The sequence below is a fragment of the Manacus vitellinus genome, unplaced genomic scaffold, assembly GCF_001715985.3.
Source record: "Manacus vitellinus isolate BGI_N305 unplaced genomic scaffold, ASM171598v3 scaffold_3_pilon, whole genome shotgun sequence".
NCBI lineage: Eukaryota > Metazoa > Chordata > Aves > Passeriformes > Pipridae > Manacus > Manacus vitellinus.
In genome coordinates this window covers 39,167,999-39,188,051 of record NW_021940535.1, presented here as the reverse complement: position 1 = coordinate 39,188,051, position 20,053 = coordinate 39,167,999, and the positions used below count along the sequence as shown (strand labels likewise).

General features: G+C 39.3%; 1 protein-coding gene across 1 annotated transcript in view; it reads right to left on the bottom strand.

Annotated features, from left to right (window-relative positions):
- Positions 1–554: 554 nt before the first annotated feature.
- The window catches only part of GAD2 (glutamate decarboxylase 2), a 41,306-nt gene continuing 21,807 nt past the window's right edge, over positions 555–20,053 (bottom strand). The window contains exons 7-15 of the mRNA XM_008930125.3: positions 19,089–19,168; positions 15,929–15,983; positions 14,375–14,491; positions 13,201–13,265; positions 9,294–9,372; positions 7,453–7,602; positions 5,578–5,685; positions 3,874–3,963; positions 555–3,216 (exon numbers count right to left, since the gene is read on the bottom strand). Of these exons, the coding sequence (XP_008928373.1) occupies positions 3,043–3,216; positions 3,874–3,963; positions 5,578–5,685; positions 7,453–7,602; positions 9,294–9,372; positions 13,201–13,265; positions 14,375–14,491; positions 15,929–15,983; positions 19,089–19,168 (918 nt within the window). The 3' untranslated portion in view covers positions 555–3,042. The remainder of the gene's footprint in view (positions 3,217–3,873; positions 3,964–5,577; positions 5,686–7,452; positions 7,603–9,293; positions 9,373–13,200; positions 13,266–14,374; positions 14,492–15,928; positions 15,984–19,088; positions 19,169–20,053) is intronic.

Here is a 20,053-nt window from a genome sequence, read left to right as displayed (position 1 = left end):
GCAAAAGCTTTCTGACTGCTGCTGCTTTGACAGCATAGTTTGGTTTTCTTTCTCTGCTGCTGGCATCACACTGAGCAACACTTCAGAGGGTGGAAGGAAAATACAGCAGACAGGTGACAGATTTTGAAGGAAGAAGGCCCTGGGCCAGGGGAGACATCACTATTAAAATCTTAGTTTTTGCATTGGTTGTCTTTTTCACTTCATGGTCCTTTTAAATTGTTGCCATTGTATAGTCTGGGCTGTCCTGGCAAGTGTCCTGACTGCTTTCCCTGCTGTGCTGAAGGCTGATTTGAGTTCATGGTTAATTTAGGGATAAGTACTTGTGTAATGAAAAGACAAAACAAAACATAAAAAAATTGACCCTGAGGAGAAAAAAGCAACTAAATCTGTCTTGTAAAGATAAGTTAAGGAATACCAGATGGCAGATTTACCCTGGTATGGTGGTGCTGAGTATTGCCTCAGAAAGGGACTGGTGATGGAATTTGTATTTTTATGTTACAGTAGTTAACAGAACACATCTCATAACAAAAAAATCCAGCAGGAGACACAGAAAGTTCCAATTAAACATTCCCTTTATTGGGGCCTTGCTCTGTAATGGCACAAGTGATAAAGTCTCAGAGTGCCCATCAGTGCTGCTAATGAAAAGACCCAGAGTCACATTTTACACTTTTATTTGGATTTAGATCAACACCACAAATAAGATACTTTGGTCAAACACAAGAACAGATTGCTACGCCGCTCTTTCCTGGCTGCAATAAGTACAGTAATGTGTAAGAAAAAAATAAATGCTGGTTCTCCTGGAACACCAAATGTAAATCTTGGATTGGCACATACATGTAATAAATACATTGTTTGCACTTAGCACTTTAAAACGGAATTGCACATGCAAGATGTAACCAGGCTACTGATCACCTTCATCATTGTCCCTGTTCTATTTTTACTTCACAAGTTCTTTGCTTGCCTTTTTCCCAGCAAGAAAAAAGAATATAATTTGCTGCTCTACCCAGTATTTCAGTGTTTGGTCTGCTGATTTTGACACGTTTAGCAAAGGTCACATTGAAGGCCTTCCTGATAGAATTGGTATCTCCTCTATAGCTTGACTTGCAACATTATGCATCGCAGGTAGCAATGGAAGTCCACTAAAGTGAGGTGAAAGGCCTGCCCAAAAGCTAACAAGGAGAGGTTAACACCAAGCAAAGATATAGTAGAGGGACGGGTGTGAATGCAGTTCTTACAATATCAAGAGTCAATACTACTACTACACAAATAATAACATATCAATAATATATTGTACAAGCTTATACAGCAACACATGTTGATTTGCAACATTGTACAGTTAAATCTAAAGTGCACAGCCTCAATCTGAGGTGACAAAACAGTACTATCAATATAATAAAGGCAACACAATTACAGACACAATTTATTTCCTCTTTATGTCCTCATCATATTACATTGAATCAATACTCCATTTATCTATTTTAGATGAAGTTAAAACCACATTGCACTTCTTTTTTTGTTTCAAGTATTTTAGAGACAGCAAAACAATATTGCTTTACAAACACAAGTTGGCTGTTTAGGCAAAGTTAAAACCAAAACTTTAGTAGGGTTATAAGTAGACAGGCCAAAGTCGCAGAACTCTTACCAACACTTCCAGACATTGGGGGGAAAAAGGATAAATTTCAGTTTCCATGCCAGAGACACCTCTAGTGTTAAGGAATGATGCAGTAAATGAATTCTACAAGAGTTATGCTTCTAAAAAGGTTGTGAGGATCTGTGTGGCTGTTTTTTGGCAGATATAGCCTTATCTCAATTTTTTGTGCAACTTCAAAAGCTGCTGTATACAAGGATGGAGTCCAGCACTGTGAAAATCCTTTGACAAAATAGTTTGTTACTTAGATCTCATCCCTGTCACTCAGATTACAGTCATATTTAATTTAGGCCTTGTCTTACAGACCTGTACATCTGTAAGAAGTCTTTACCTTCTTAATGTAGCTGTGAGGTTGTATGCTATTTTTTTAGTAAGAATTTCAGAAAATTAAAATTTTCCATGTAGTTTTTGGACGGTGCATAGCAAAAATACTTTTGAGATAAGCATTTATTTAGACATGTGACTTTTTTTTTAATAGGCTTTTTAAACACAGAAACAGAAACCATCTAAATACAACCTTATTTCAGTCTTGGTTAGCACTGTATACAGATTGTGCGTCTGCTTAGGCCAAGTGGGAAACATAATTAGGAATAACAGCATCCTATTGTTGTACTATAATTGATCTTATTAAGTGGTTGTAAGAGCTGCAGTACTCTTGAGGTTTTTCAGTAATCAATCCTGGAGATGTACAATCCATATGACATGGAGAAAGAATTTATTATGTGGGTTTATATTTTAAAATAAGCACTAATAAATATTTGAGGCACCTCCATTAAAAGAAAAAGAATCCTAGTGAATTTTCAGCTTCTGTCCTTGCAGTTTTATAACCCATATAAAATAAAAATATATAGTTTACAAAATAGGATTTTTTATATATATATATATATTTCCTTTTGTAAAACTATACCTATTTAAATACATTTGAAATGTTGCTATAGGTAAATTAGAAATTCTGTTCTAATACTACGAAAAAGGCAAAATCCTTTCACTTTCAAACATACAGTATGTATATTCTGCATCTCACCACCCCTGCCGCCTGCTTCTCCCAATTTGATTTTGTCATAATTTTGGGCAACTTTGGCATCATTCAGTCCAATTGCTTTTTAATTTAAAGAAATCACTGTGTTAAAACTTGGGATAATATTTAAGTATCTTCTGTTCTTTCTTATTTGTATCAATGCAGCTTTTTGTGCAGCTAATTATTAAGGAGGCATTCTAAAACTCAGGAAAGGACTTTAAAGGAGCCATGTTTCTTGATTTTAAACTGTACTCTACTCCAACGCCACAATATAGAAATAGATTTACTTTGGAACAAACTACAGATACATTCGCACAGTTTGTGACAACTTAATTGTCTACTTAGAGGTCCAGGAACAGACTTTCACACCCAGTTATTATAAATCTTGTCCCAGGCGTTCTATTTCATCAATCAGGAAATCAATGTCTTGGTGAGTTGCCGCAGGGTTTGAGATGACCATCCGGAAGAAGTTTGCTTTGTCTCCCAGGGGCTGATAACTCACCATGGTTGTGCCGTACTCCATCATCCTGGCTTTTATCACTGGTGCCACCTGCAGAGTAACAAAAAGCAGAGGGCGATGATGATTATTATTATTGTAATTATTATAATTATTTTCATTATCATCCTCATTCTCATTATTACTAAAACAGAGTATGTTTTCTTTTTTTAAAAAATACAAAGAGCTACAAGAAACAGTTGAAATGAAATCACATTCAATATCGATAAAAACATTAACCCCCACTAAGGAACAAATATCTCATTGAAAAGACACTGGGTTTATTCTGTTTCTTTGTCCTGCTCATAAAATTACTGGGGAAATTTCCCTCTGCTAACTTTCTCAATATTGCTGTTTTTTGTAGTGTTCAAAACATGGTTACAGTCATTTACCATCTTCTTTTCATATGCCAAAGTGATGTAGTATTATTGAACTTCTCCTGCACTTGCTGGGTTTAGTGATTGCAGTTCACAGTAATTTCAGTAAATACACATGGAGGAAATAATTGCTCTAGAGATTAGGCAAACCTAAGGAATACAAACTTGGAGACCAGAGCAAGGTGGTGCCACACTAACCTGCAGTAAAATAATCATGGAGGTGTCATTTGCCAGAACATCATGAGGTGACCATGCCCTGGAGATCGTTTTGGGGATTGCCTGCCTGACAGGGTTTCACTGTTCCCTGAGTGATATCCCGGAGGACACTGCTTACCTTCATCAGGCGGCTCGTTCTTTCTTCACTGTCTTCCATACCACGCAAGCTGGGAGGTAAGTACCAGAAGCAGACATTTGTGTGCTGAGGCTAAACACAGAATAATAATGGTTTACACCGTAAGAAATGCTCGTAATATCTCAATTGCAATTAAGTTCATGCCTTCCTTCCCACTCATACATCATACTGTGACAGCAGTCAATGATTTTCATTATTGTGGTCCACTGAGAGTCATCATCATTATTAATGCAGAAAAGATAATTTTAAGCAATTTATTCTCAGGGTGTCAGATCGCATCTGACGCAGAAACACATCATCCAGCTGGGCAAATATATTTATGCCTTTCTGAGAAGCATCTAGATTTTGCAGATCCTGTCCCCTCCAGGGACTGGAGGGCTCATGTAGCTAAAGCAAGAGTCTATTACAGATAATTTAGAGGTGAAGACCGTGTCATTTACTTTTATTAGATGACAGAATAATATAGAATCTGATTCCATAAACAGGAGCCACAGGTGGTGCATAAGACAGTTTAAGATTTTCTTACATTTAATGAAATTTATTACTTCTCAATTTGATTCAGCTAGCTGCTATATTAATATGCATGCACCACAGTGTCTTATCTCATTTAATGACTATGAGAGAAAAGAGAAAGGTATAAAGTAAGAACTAGTTGACATTTTGTGTATTTCTGCAATATCCCAATAGTCGCCTGCTTTACTATGTTCATCTTTGCTGGATGCTGAATGGGTGAGCAACTCCTACTGCTGCCAGTTCCTTTACTCATCATCAGACCCAGTGGACCAAATTCAGTGATGATGCGTGAGGTGGGGAAAATAAATTCCATAGTGGCATGCTTGGGTATGAGCTTGTAATCTCTGAAGAAACATAGTGATGTTTAACCTTGTTCTCTTTAAGGCAAAACACCACTTAACTTTATAACAGGGGTCTCTACCAGGCCTGTCCCCTGCCATCACAGCTGGAGAGGGTCGTCCACAATGCGATGGTCAAACACCAGACAGTCTGGTGCCGTTCAGAGGTATGGCCACCCAACCCAGGCTGCACTGCCTTGCCCTGGGCGCTGTGCTCCAGCTGAACACCTGGCATCCAGGGGTCCAATCTCAGCTGGACTCCCTCCACAGAAACAGAGACATTTGCACTCTACACAGGTGCAACTTCTGCCCCATGAGCCAGCTGGGCTCCCAAACAACACTAGACCCCGCCCTGCTGTGCCACACCACATCACAGCAGGGATCACAGTGCAGATCACCCCACGTTATCCCAGGTCCCCTGCAACTGCCCACCTGAGGATGCTGATAAAACCACTTTGCACAACTGTACTTCTGGAGCTGTGTGGGGCACTGTAACCCCCACTCCTAAGAGACCCTGCTATTAGGAAACTGCAACTTGTTTTTATTACATAGGAGCTGGTTCTAATTGTGTGTGTGTATGCTGTGTTAGGATGAGATACCAGTGTTTAGTTTCAGCAGGGTTAAACTGAGCAGACTGAACACTCATGCACAGCTGCCTCAACTTCCTTGTCCCTGGATCCCATAAGGAAGAGAGGTACTGGCAGAACAACATGTTTTGTTACAAGGGTCCCTGCTTTCTGTCTCATGCTGTTTGATTTGACCTGTTGGTAGCATCCCAATAGGTAACCAAGGCAAACAGCGTTGACCAACTGAGAAAAGAAGCTGCAATACATACCTTTCCATCAAACACCATTTCATACCCTTCTCTGTTCTTTATTTTATTGTATAGGTATTCTGCTAGTTCCAAGCACTTATCAATTTGTGCTTCAAATCCTGTGGTTCCCTTTACAGAGAGATGAAGAAAAGAAGTTACTTAAATATCTGTTCCGTGAATCAAAATAACAGAAGGACCACACAGCACTTGCCAACACATCAGCACAGTTCCCCTCTCAGAAGTGTCTGTGAGACCAATTAGGGACCTGATTCTACGTGATGAAGGGCACTTTGTGAAGCAGAGCTCATTTGTCTCTAGCTCTTGCCACTGACTCTCCTGTAGCCACTTCTGCAAAATAAGCATCAGGTACTTGTTGGTTCCCAAGAACATTTTGCTGAGAACCTGAATAACACCTCTGACAAAGGGTGCCCTTGGCAGATTTTCCAGAGAGGCTGAGGATGGTTTTGGACAGCTTGGACTGGCACAGAGGAGGGTCCTTAGATGGTGTTGAGTTCCAGACATGGTGAGTCTCCCATTTTCAGAATAAGGAATTTTTAATCTTCCAGGTGTGATATGCTTGGGGATTTTCCAATAATTTTCTTTTTCTTTTTCAGTTAAGCTCAGAATGGGCAGATACACTTTTAGAGCCTGGTCTGATGCCTGTGAAAATGCACACTCTCTTTAGATACTGCCCTGCCTCTTTACTGTTTCTTTTCTAACAGATACTATATAAACCCAGAAGATGTGTTTTTAAAAGCTGCAGAAAAACCTGCTTTTTCTTCTCTGGCAGAAGTCATAATCCTCTCTGTGACATCATAATTGTTCCTGCAATCACCAACTGTGATGCCTCAAACAAAGGATTCAGCTTCAAGAGGAAGGAAGGGGAATAAACAGCTGGAATAGATAAACTCTCTAAGAAACACACATCCTATTTTGTAATGTTAATATTACAAGCAGGGTGTGAGAAGAGAAAAAGCAGTACAAGGCATATTGAAAAAACGGGCTTTAGAAGAAATGTTTCTGAGTAAAGGATGGTTCTGGCAGTGCAGAACTGACTTAAAAGCCCATGTCATTATCCCTCTGTGTATAGAGATTTCAAAACAGGATAGAGCTAGCACAGCCCTGGGAGAAAGGCTTGGAGTAAAAGAGAGACATGTGGCTAAAATCTCCTATCACTCTGCAGTCCCCAGTTAGCGTAACAGCTATTGCAACCACAGAAACGTCCATCCTCCCTTACAGACTCCCACAACTCCTCAGAGTTTTAATGAAGCACATGAGGATCTTTAAGGTTTTCTGGAAATGAAAACAGTGATGTCATATCCTCTGAACAAACCTGAGGCAAACTGACATAAAAGATTGGATAAATAAACCCAAGAACTTATTTAACAATATTCTACAAATACAGATGAATTAGTCATTAGAGCTAGTGTTTTACAGATTTCCCAATGAAGATCTTTTGATGAGTTTTCCTCTACTCCTTCAAAAGATGGAGTATCTTTGGAGTAGATCATATCTACTGCATGCAACAAAACTAGGTATTCCAGTCTTGATTTGCCAGGTTTAATTTCTGAATGTCATTTAAACATCCTTTTATTTCCAGAAATCTTTGTAACAACATTCCTAGGTATATGATTTATGCTATTAGACTCCTATAGTTACGCAAAGCAAATGCTATGCAAAGCCATAGAGTTCAAGGTTCAAAATCATTTGTGCTGCTCAGAAGCTCAATTGTTAAAAGTATAAAAACCACAGAAAATAATGGTGTTCTTCCTTTCATGTTATATATGTGAAATTCAGGTCAGATACTTTCTAAAATGATGATTACAATAAAAAAAAGCCAACTGTATCTGGTGTGCATTACTTTAAGGCAAACAAATCTATAGCAGGCAGTCCTACCTTTGCCCTCCACATCAGCCACAGCTTGAAGACATCCACATGCCGTCCACATTGCAAAGCCTTGTCTCCCGTGTCGTAAGACAGGTCGTAGTGCTTGTCTTGTTGAAAGAGGTAGGAAGCATGCATTTGATTGCAACTCTGCATCAATCCCTTATAGGAATACAGACACAAGCAAAGTGATGTTGGCACAGATATGACTACTGCTTTGAGGGTTGCTTTGGGTGAGAAATTACAAACACCCAAATCAGTGGAATATGTGTCCAAGCGCAAAAGGAAGATCAAAAAAAAGGACAAAATTAGACTCAGTTCTCCATAGACTAAGTGTTTCACATCCCTTTCAGTGCCCAAGACACCTTGGTACCTGACGCAGCAATGTGTAATATACTCCTAGATCTAAGGTATTTTTTAAAAAAAGCTGGACATTGTGTTTCTTAGCATCATTATGCTTAAGTTCATTTTTGGATCTTGCTTTCTATTCTTTGTTCTGGTTCCTTTTTCTCCTTTCCTTGGAAGGCATCTTTTCTGGTTGAGTTGGTGACTAATCTAATATCACAGAACTTTTCAATTGTTTGGTCGCTAAAATTCTGATTTTTATTGTTTTTTTTTTTTCTTTGTAGAAACAGTTATTTTCTGCAAAGTCCTCAGCTGCAGATTGGATGCTTAAGTGGTATAGAAAGCTTTGAACAGACAGAAGAGCATATGGCCTTTAAAAAGCCAGCTAGAGCTATTTCTGGGTTGCAACATCCCATTCTGAGAGGTAGCTTTGTGGGAGGGACAGAAGCCAACAAGGTGAGGAAACCTGGCTCATGAAAGCATGAGGTTTCCTTTTTAGCTTTTAAAGTAAAATGCAGAGAGCCATGTTCTGGCTCCAGTTAAGACCTCAACAAAGTTTATGGTATACCTTAGGGCTGTTGCCTAAAACAGCAATTTCCAGTCCAAGAAGAATAAAAACTTGGTTGTTTATCATCAAGTCTAATCTTTATGTATAACTCAAAACTGAGATAGCAAAATGAGAGGGGGACTCTTGACTTTCTCCTAATCTGAGCCATCTGTTCTCACTAGAGGTCAAGGATGGTACTGACTTCAGCCAGGCAGGATTTGTCTCATGGAACTGACCCAGAGGGCAAATAAAAGCCAGTTTCTCTTTTCCTAAGTGCAATCACTTTGTATTACAATCTGTTGTACAGCTGCTAGCAAAACAGCAACCAGCTTTTTGATAGCTGGTCTATTAAGTGGTGGTTGTATAGCAGCTGTCCCAGTAACTGATGGTTATATGAAAATTACAGGCTTGAAGGGTGATTCTAATTCTACTGCTAAATGAAATGTCTGCTTTTTAATACAAGTGAACTTAGTGCACCATTTTTACTTCCAGGTGCCCCAAAGTGGATATATAGATCACAGCTGGGTAGGAATATCACAAAAGTCTAGAAAGTTTAAAGATGCCTCGATTCTGGACCAAATGTTGTGCTGCATGTATACAATGTCATTCATCCCAAGAGAATGAAAGTTTGCCTAGAGTTACATCTTATGCTACACAGCAATTTATGGGGTTACACAGCTATGCACCCACAACTTAACTATGGACATTTTAAATGGAAAATCAAAAAACTCTGTAAAGATATTGCCATTGACGGGCTCTATCATTTCTTCTAGACAGCTGCTTTAATTCTTTTTGCAGTCACAGCCTGAGCATGTAACTAGAGGTCTATTTCTCAGGTTTTTTTTAGAATCCTCATCACATTAGCAAATATTAGCTATGACACATTTATGAAGACAGTATCCAGGATTTTCAGAAGCAAAATGCCAGAAAGGAGCAGAGAAGCACATACACTGTGACATACCTCTTCTCTTACTAGGAGGGCCGAACACTGCAGCGGGACACCCATCATCTTGTGAGGGTTCCAGGTCACTGAGTTAGCCCTAGGACAGCAAACCACGTGAAACTCAAGACATTGTACTATGTGATGAAATCACAGAAGCATTTAGAAATAATTAGAATAATAACGAACATGTAGCAATGTGCACCTTTTTCTGTTTCTGAGCAAGCAGAGCTGTAAAAAATCAGGAAAGCAATATGAGGAAAGCAATGCCTTCACAGGGGACTAATCTATGCTAGTTGGTTTTTGGATGACAATCCTGGCAACATACCACAGGATAATTGCTCTATCCACTAAACTTAATCAGTATTAAACTTTCTGGGGAGTCATCTATACTTTATAAACATAGGGAAAACTTCCTAAAAACACCCACTTGACTGATGAACTTTCTAAAATTGCATAGCTGATTAAAGATGCAGATAGGAAGCTGGCAAACTCGCAGATTCCCTCCCTCTGACTCCAGTTTCAGCAAGATTTTAGTAAGGAGCTTACAAAGGCATTTTTTAAAAATTCCTTTAAATGCTTCTGGGTATCACTAAGTAACTCGGAAAACCTGGCCCAAAGTAATTTTTCCTGTTGCTGCGATGATGGCAAATTTTCATAGCTCCTCAATTTTAGCTTGGCTATGGCAATTCACATGACCACAGTAATAAGCACAGGATTGATCCATCTTGCCACAAAAGAGTCTGATCCCATCTCCCTTCAGGACACATTTGCTGGAAAAATTACTGTCAGTCTAAACTTTGTGAATAAACAGGGTGCTGATACAATACAGCCTATTGTATTGTATGCAGAAGAGGCATTTGGGACTGTGTTGAGGGCTGAATGGAAGATTGTCCAGTTGTTTATTACTTTAATTTTGTGTTATGTTTGACTGGCTATTTTTTTGATTACTATTATTACATATTATGATTAGCTGATAAATGTATATATTTGTATCCTATTTGGCAGGCTATCAATGATACACAGTGCACAGTATTTCACCTAGTGCACTGATTTGCATTTTCATGGTATAAATTGGCATAAATCAGTCAACTGAAGACATATGAAAACTTAAAGGACACAGACACATTTGCAGGTAACATTAACGTGAACAGAGGTGAGTATGTTAGAATCTGGCAGTGTTCTCCTTTGTGGGACCTGGAGACAGGTTTATGCATGTCCTGCCAAATTGCTTCCACTCCTTCAAAGCAAGCAACTTCAAAATTCACATGGACATTAGGCAGTAGTTCTGTGCTTTCTTCTTTGCTATTTAAATGGAACTGTGCAAGTGCCTGATGCAAAATCTGTAGGGAACAGTCTTCCACAGGCAACATCTGGCCACTTGGCTTGGCTTTTTGAGTATTTGGCAGCTTTTAATCAGCTCAGTCAGTCATCTGATTACAACATCAAAGCTAGTGATTCTGAACATGCATTCAGGTCTATGAATTTCCTTTGATATGATACTTTTTAATTTTTATTTGTGCCTATGCAAAATCAAGCAGAAATTCTTTAAGAGATCTCTAGGTAATAATAGTGGTATGGGTTTTCTCAAGGAAAAGGATTATTCACTGACAATAGCCAGATGTAAATTATCTGTCTAAAACATTTAATTTACCCTAAGGTCATTTATTTACCCAATGACATACCAATTGCACACAGAAAAAAATTAATTATGTAAAGTAAAAATCCACCATTTTTCATTTGTTATCAGTTATTTTGGGCTTTGGCCATCAGCATGTGCTTGTAGAAATTGCTGGCTGAGACAAACAGTGAAGTAAAAAAAGCTACATGAATCTGCAGATATTTTCTAAAAGCATCTCATGTTTGCCCAAATAATGGAGCACCAAGTATCTGTGGGGTTTTTTTGCTGTGGGTCAAAGATACAAAAAAAAATTTCCTTTGGAGATTTTGAATTGATGACAGGAGAGATTCACAACTGTCAGAATTTGGTCCTCAGCCATCATTAAATACAGACTGAGGTGCATTCACTGACGAGCCACAGCCCTGGAAAGGATGTCCAGACCCTATATGGGAGCACTCATACACTGCAAACATGTTTTTCTTATGTAGCTGTCACTTCCTGAGACTTTGGAAAAGGGATACCAGGCTGAAACTCCTGATGGTGGCCAGACCTATCTGCTCCAGAGACCGGGGCACATGCTTCCTCCAGGGTGCCTTCAAGCAGCTTGAAATCTGCCCTGTGGGGACTGGAGGGCACAGTAAGGATAGTCCTACAACTCCTGCTGTCTGTGATGGATATTTCTGCTGGACTGCCTGTTACCAGACGGATGTGAATACTCAGAGCACAGTGTGCTCCAGTTAATGCTCCCTCCTTGTACCTTTCTTCCCTATCAAACATGAGTACAAGCTTTAGTTCTCTTCTATTCAGACCTTTAACAACTCAATTATCTACCATGAAACAGGAGTGTCCATAAAAGTTCAGTCTGCTCAAAATGTTCCCACATCTGAGATCTGGACAAACTGAAATGAGCTGCTGTGTCCACCAAGCAGAGGAACAGCACTGGAAAAAACAAGCTTCCTTAATTTACTGCCAAACATATGGAGATGGTGCTTATTAAAGAACTAAATAAAATCCAGTGGAGTTCTGGATCTAAAGCATATTGTTTGGAAAATTCTCCAAAATAGATTTAACCTGAACTTTTCATTCCAGTATAATTTGGACAGCCATTTGGGAGGCAAATCCTTTGTTTCATACTCGACGTACATAGGCAACCAGGTGGATTTTTCTAACTTGCTGGATATTTGGATATATGTCCTTTTAATGCATGATATGTAATTTTGGAGTGTTGCAGGCAGTCTTAACTAAATCAAATTCATAGAACCATTGGCCGTTTTCCAAATTTTGCATGTGAGATGTATGAGAAAGGAACTGAATCATCAAAGTATCCTCCTAATCTCCAGGAACAGGATGAGAAAGTTGTTTGTAATTTTAATTGACAAGGAACAGCAATGTGATTTATTGACACAGAAGGTAGAAGGGAGTAACAATTTGCTCTCAAATACCATGAGCTTCAGGAAATATACTAATGGAAGAGTGACTCCATCTAGCCCAGTATACTGTCTCTAGAAAGTGGACTAAACAGGTGACTGGAAGAATTCAAAATGGGGCAAACACATATGAACTTTCTCTAAATACCCTCTGAGCTCCCATTCAGTTGTGGCTCATGGAAATCCCAAATGCTTTTTATTTTTCTTTCCTTGAATGCAGGTAAATCTTAACATCCTAGGGAAAGGATTTCCACAGTTTAACTAAAAGGTTCTGAGTAAGCAGTTGTTTTTAAGCTCAGTCTTTTCAGGCTGGACTAGCATCACTTATGTTCATCTATATGTATCTGCAATGTTCACAAGCTCATGACTATGACTATGTGTATATATCCAGGCTCAGATATACTGAGAAGACATCACTAACACAGCCTGGAGAGGGCTATTCTCTCCAGAAGTGACAGAGAAGGACATCTGCCCAAACTGCAGGTGCATCCACCTTTTATACTTAAGATTTCTGTACACAAAACCTCCAAGATTAATTTCTTAGAAAAATACAATGGCTAAATCATGCCAGACACGGAACCAGAGAATGCTGCAGAAACAACTCTGGACCTGAGAATGCATGGTGGAAGAACAAAAAAACAAATATAAAATGTCTGCTGGATGTAGTACAAAACAACGTGCCACGTCACTGTAGCACTGAACAAAGGAAAGACACTTAGCAATGTTACTTCAACTGGAAGGACAGTTTGCATGATTTCTTCCTACTGTATCTTGGAGATAACATGGATCTTTAATTTCATTCATAGGCATTGCTATGGTAATCACAAGTGTGTTAAAATGCATTTAATAAATGACTTTTATTAATACTAATAAATCATACCTTTCAATGCCGTTTAACTTCCATTTGTGTTTTCTTGACATCAGAAGCCCACCACCCCATGCTCCCTGGAAGGCAAGACACATTATCTTAATGAGAACTCTGCTTTTCCCCATGATGACATCTGTGTGTTCACATCTGTGTTTGGGACCCTTTCTTTTTTTTTGCTGATGTGGCACATTCCAAAATGACCAGGCAGATGGGGCCTGAGGCATTAGCTGTGCTAACAATTTTCTTCCAGTAGCTTGGAAGCAGCAGTTAATAGGCCATAAACCAGGCATCCACTCTTATCATCTGCTAACCCCTCACTCGCCCCTCCTCTGACCTCCTCTGACACGGCACATCGAGTTGCCCCATGCTGTAATTAACGACTTGCAGAGCTGCTCCTGGGTAAGCTGCATTTTCTCTTGGTGCTAACAAACCAGGCGGAGATCTCAGCTGCTCTGGGGAGTTTTCATCATATTTTGGACCCACTATTGCTTGCCCTATACTCATTTGCTTTCTTCATGGAAATTTGGGACAAGCAGGCGTTTCATGCAACTGAGAAGTATTTAAGGTAAATACAAATTCTTCCTTTGAATTGGACTGATTTTGGCTGACACAGTAATCCAAAAGCAAGATATTCAGCCCTATGCAAAGTCAATTACCAAGCCTCTTTGGAGAAAAGATTTGCAAAAATGACACAAAAACCATTCTAGGGCTGAAAGATGATCCTTCAGAAAGATTTCTTGGCAAGAACCCAGATAAAGCTAAGTAGCCAATCTGATAAAATTCCCTAGCATTTGCATTAACCTGATCAGCAATTTGCAGTACTTTATTCCAGACAAACGTAGACTTTTCCTTATGTATTTATTTTGCAGCTGCTGCAGAAGCTGAGCCAGTGCTCAGTATGGTTCTTATGTATTTCTTTACTAATGGCATTTAGAGATAAAGCTGAAAGCTAAAAGCACTCGAACTAGGTCATCTTTAAATGTCCCAGTTGCTAGAAGTACAACTACAGTCACAGCTCCTAGAACATCCCTCTGACCTGAGTCTTTCAGAAGAGTGGGAAGTCAGTGCTTGGATGTTAGACTTAATTACAGGACCCAAACACAATGGATTTTGTACAAGATGACACTGTTCAAAATTAATGCTAATACACCTTGTAATCCAGCCCTCCATGAAAGATGGTACTTACATCCACATGCATCCAAATTTTGTATTTCTTGCAGATGTCTGCAATAGCTATGAGAGGATCGAATGCCCCGTACACTGTTGTCCCAGCTGTCGCACTCACCAGAAAAGGAACAAATCCCTGCAAGAAAGCAGAGAGGTTTGCATGGTCGGAGTGCTGCAGCCCCCTCAGCCTGCAGCAGTCCCAGCTCCCCTTGTGCTGCCCTCACAGTGAGCCCACGAGAGTCTCCCGGAGGGCATCCTTGCTATGTTAGGACTGGTTTTCTCCAAGTTCAGATGTCAGCGATATTTTAGTTTCTACCTTAAGGTGGCAGCAAACTTCCAAACCAGCATCCTCCATTTAGTAGGATGCATGAGACGGGAAAGGGCTCAACAGAACAATTCTGCTCCACACCACCTGCTTGAAACAAAAAAGTCTGTGCCACAGGACACAGAAAAACCTCACCCAGGCACCACAGTGAGAGAAACATTTTTAGTGGACTGTGCCCTGGGCTGCACTGGAATTATCCCAGCAAGTGCCTGGACATATGGTGTCCCAGTTTTGTCAGTGGGAACACTGTGCATGTGGGTGTCTCCTGGGGCAGCGGACAGGGGAGTTGTGGGGCTCACTTCCAGCCCCATCCCTCCTGCAGAGCAGGGAGACAGCATGAGGAAGGAAAAGATAGCAGCCTCCACCGAGGCCAGGGATCATCTCTTGGATTCCCTCTGCTACATGCTGTGCCTCACAGCAGAGCACTTACCATCTATCACGTTTGCACTATGAGGTCTGGGGTCTGCCAAAATTTATACCAGTGTTTCATTTTAATTTCATCTGTAGTTCTGTTGATTTCATACGGAGTACTCAGAGGTCAAGAGTGGTTACCTTTTTTTTTTGCATAACTGGAGCATAAACCATCTGAAAGGTCTAATCTTCCTTCTACAATAGTCCATAGGTTTGGCTGCACCTCCATTGTCATTTTTCCTTATTTTTTAATCTACTGTATTGCCTTTCTTGGAAAAAGTGAGCTTTTAATGAAGACCTGTGTTATTCATGAACTTTTACTGCTGTGTGCCTAACGAGTATTTACATAAATGTTGAAAGCATAGGGCTGAGTTCATTGCATACTTTAATCTGATGTTTTAATTCTAGTTTCTGTTAACAAACACATACAAAAGTAGTGCATATTTAGAGATGTGTGGATTTTAGTTTATTTTCAATTCATTTGGTGAGTCCATGAGGAGTATTTTCAATGCATTACAATATAATAAATTCCCCGAAATGATTAATCTGTTTTTGACAATATTCATCTGAGAAACTACATCATAGGCTGACGATATAAAAAAGGAGGATGTTAAGCAGAACGACATATAAAAAGAAAGCGAAATGGACATTTTGAAGTAGTTCTAAACCTATTTTCTCAGCAACTCTTGCCTCATTAACTGGAAGGCTACATTTCTGAGAAATAAATAAAAACTTAGTGGGCAAGCCTGTGTTGTTTTACAAAGGAAAGCAAAACAACTAGCTGTACCATTCTTGGCTTTTTTTCTTCTTTGGAAGAAGAAAAGCAGGTAAACTTACTTTTTGTTTGGCTTCAACAATTCTTCTTTCAAGGTCTGATGGGATCATTTTCCCTCTGGAGCAAGAGAGAGTTGTATCAGTAATTCAATCTTGAAATCAGCTTCTGCTGTTACTTCTTCACTTAACAGGAAACCCAAAGAAGGAGCAAAGTGACTTTTTTGCCCAAGGGTTATGTAGCAATGAAGAGCACAGAAAGGCTCTGTCCACTAGTCTTAGTTTTTATCCTAATTATTTAGTCAATATATTTGCATAAATATGGTGATGGTAACTGAGAGAAGTTATCTCATGGCCACTGCCATTAAAGACTGATGCTGCTCCATGGAGCCTCCTGTTCCTGTCTGATGTTACAGTCCTGGGAATAAGCTCCAGGCTCCCAGGGAGAGGCTCAGCCCAGCATCCCAAGAATCTGCTGGGTGCCAAAGACCACAGTCCCCTCTCAGCAGGCACAGAAAATGCCAGCTGAGCTGCATGGCCATGAGCAGTACAGCTCAGCTGTGCTGTAAACAGTTGTCTCTGTGTTTCCATCCCAGGGGTGAACTTGTTTCAGGGTGACCATACTACGCTTTAGTGCATTACATGTTTGCATTTGCCTGAAGCAAGGTGTGAGAGAAACTACCAGTCTAGACTCATTAAATGCACTGTCAGGCTCTTTGCATTGTCTGTATTTGTAACACCTCTAGTATGATCCATCTACCTCAGATTCAGACTCAGCGGTATAAAGCTTGAAGGTTAATTTAGGAAATCCTTCAAATGAATTAGGTATAAGACAAACCAGTGCTGATACTGATACTGAGGTTAAAGTTTTCTTTGCTTTAGACACAAGAAAGACTATCAAAGAAGAGACAGTATGAATAACAGCAATACAAACATGATAGCTTTCCACAGTACAGAAATAGTCTTCACTGGCTTTGAGTCTTGTACATTTAGATTAATATCAATTTTTAAAGACTTCTTCAGATTTTTTCTTTCATTAAGCCCTGATTTCCTTTTGCTATAAAAAAGGAACAGCCTTTACTAAAGCTCAAAACAGTAGTTACAAGGAAACTAATAAAACAATTACTTTTAGTTTGATTTTCCACAAAAACCCTGAACTGTTTTCATTATATTTGGACGCATGTAAATTCTTTGTAATTATTAATTTATTTTGATAAGATGCTGTTGGTTTTCTAAGTTTTCAGCCTTACACAGCCTACAATAAGATGATATTTAAGTAGAAATAGGTTTGTACTGCCGACTTTTTTGCAAAATCTCTCCCGCTTATTCAAAGCACTACAATGCTGAAAGAATAACTGAAAATAAAAAGCTCTACAAATCTAAAAATTAGCCCTGATTTTTCTTGCAGAAATTCAAAGAAAGGTCTAAAGAGTACTCAACTCATTGTGAGTTCCCCCCAGACGTGTACATGTTCAGAGAAAAGCAGTAGTTGTCTGGTGCTCAAAAACTGTTTTTGAGATCATTAGTGGAATAAAGAAAATAAAACTATGCCAAAGGAAGGCAATGAGTTCCTCCTCAAAATATAATTCAGATGTTGTTGGTCTTTAATAGTTTCTAATTTAGTAAGCTTGTGCATAGAAACACACACAGAACTTGGCAGTTGCTTTCATTACCCAAAATTTTTTTACCAAGACAAGTGATTATCCAGCCCCTGGTCTCACTGAGTACATGCAGGAATTTATGGACAAGACAGTGCAATGCCCAAGCAATGTCAAGCTTTACCAGTAAACCAGGCAAACTTGGCAGGTGTGGGTCAGGATGGGAAAGAGCCACCAGGAAGTATGCTTGTTCATGCTGGAAACATCAAAAACATCTCATGGTGCTCCTTCACCCGTCCACAGGTACACATCTTCACAGAGGGTCATCTCAACCACCCCAGCCCACATCCTGTGCAAACAATCTGCTCTGTCCCTGTGGTGTCTGCTGGGATTTGGTGACACACGCAGTAATCCTACTGTTTACTTCAGTGTGGGCAGGGTAAGCATTGTGGTTTTCACAGAAAACCTTCATGTTGAATTTGCACAAGAAAAGGAAGACACGACTTCATTGATCCACGTTTGTCTTTAGTGAATAGAAATAAGTGGAGGTTTATTTTGATGTGTGTTGGTTGTTTTGACGTTGTCACTAAATCCCCTTCAAGGTGTGCTCAGTCTTTTGTTAACAGAGATAACAAGTCCACAAGTCAATATGCAGGCACCTCGATTAGCACTATGAATTGCTTAGTTGGTGCTTTTTTTTTTTAATGTGGGAGCAGAGAATTTTGATAGCAGCAAAACCTTATGCTAGAGACATAAGCAATTCAGTACCTTGTAACAATGACAGACTCAAATAGCATTTTCTATTGAAAAGACTCTCAGGAGAATCAATAAGGATTGTTCTATTAATTTTTGTCTCATAGAAAGTTTTTTCCTTAAAACTGAAAATCATCATCAGAAGATGTTGATTTTGTAAAGTGGGTTTTCATAGAGAATTGAAACATTTTTTTTGGGTGTGTTAAGAAAGAAGTTATCTACCCCTGTTTTTTGGGAGCCTATGTGACACTTGTAGATTAGTTTCCTGCTGTGCTACTCCTTTCCAGGGTCCATCATCCTCCTTGGCTTATGCTGCCCACAAGGCTGCCAAGACCCTTCTCTTCACATCTCATTGCAAGAGTGTCCCCATCAAGGGCACTGAGGGAAATGCAGTCCAGCTACGAAAAATGGGGGGGGGGGGGGGGGGGCGGGGGGGCATGAAGCAATAGAAATGAAGCATTGGCAAATCCTCCTAAATAATATACTCATAAAAAAGGCCCACTTCTCCTCATGTCTCTAAATGCCCTGTTTTGACCAAAACAAGCTTCCTCCTGGTATCTTAGCACAATATGTAAAGAAGGATGTTAGCTTGATATTGTTTCACTTCAGGATGAAATAAAAAGGAGTATCAGAAAGCCCTGAGGAAGGGCACTTGTAACATTTTTGATGAACTCCAAAAACTGATTCATGAAGAAGTTACTGACAGAGCCAGTTCCTCCAGCGGGAGAAATTAGTGTGAGGCTGCTGAAGAGGACAGAGTTATAAAAAATTATACCAACTGCTGAGCACATCCTACATGCTCTCTCTGAGCTGAGCACCTGATGATCTTCTTCTATGTACTGACAAGAAGAGCTGTATTTGACATCTTCACTTACCTTTCATCACATCTAATCAAAATCACACTATCTGTACCAATACCCAAGGCTGCAGCTCCTTTCTTCACAGAAAAGTGGCTCTGAAAAATACATTTATTATTTATTAATTTGATTATTATTTATCTAATTTAATATAAACCATGACCCTCTTGCAAACCGTTCAGCAAGAAGTCCCACACAGGCAATAATTCCATTCATAGCCTTTTTGGAAACTGATCACTTTAATCTGAGGCTTTGTGTCAGCTCACTACTGTCAACTGAGAAACAGCAATCACTCTAATCTGAATTTACTCCTGGAACATTAAATACACAGTTGTGGCTGATGATGGACTCAAATTCTGTCCTTGATACATAACTGCAGCTTCTACTGCTTGTACGGATTCAGCTGTGAGCTTGATTTACTGATACAAAATATTCTTCCCCAGGGAACTCAGTTTGTGATGTCCAGAGTGATGTGTTATTATGTAACTTTATGTCAAACAATATACTGAGAGAAATTAAGATAGTAGGCCTAATTGTGATCTCATGCCAGCGAAAGCTAGTAATAACTCCTACTAATAAACAGAGCTACTTCAGTTTAAAATCAGAACAGTCTATTAGTAAGACTATTAGTTAATCTGTATGTACAGAATACGATGTGGAAGTTACACACCAGAGTGCAAGTTTACCTAATTTTCTCTCAATCACAGGACTTAACTCCTGAGCCAATGTTGGTTTATAATTCTAATTTAAATGATAATGAAATAGTTTTACATCAAATTATACTCCCAAGAATCTGATTTTGTATTAACTCCAACCCAGCTGTTAACGATACTGTCCAAAGTAATTTTAACTACAGATTATTAAACTTTAAAAAATGGAAATTCTTCATGTATACTACAGTACCATTAGCTTAGGACGTAACACTATAAAAAAGATCAAGAACATAAAAATGTAACAAGGCTTTTTAAGTGTCCACAATGTTA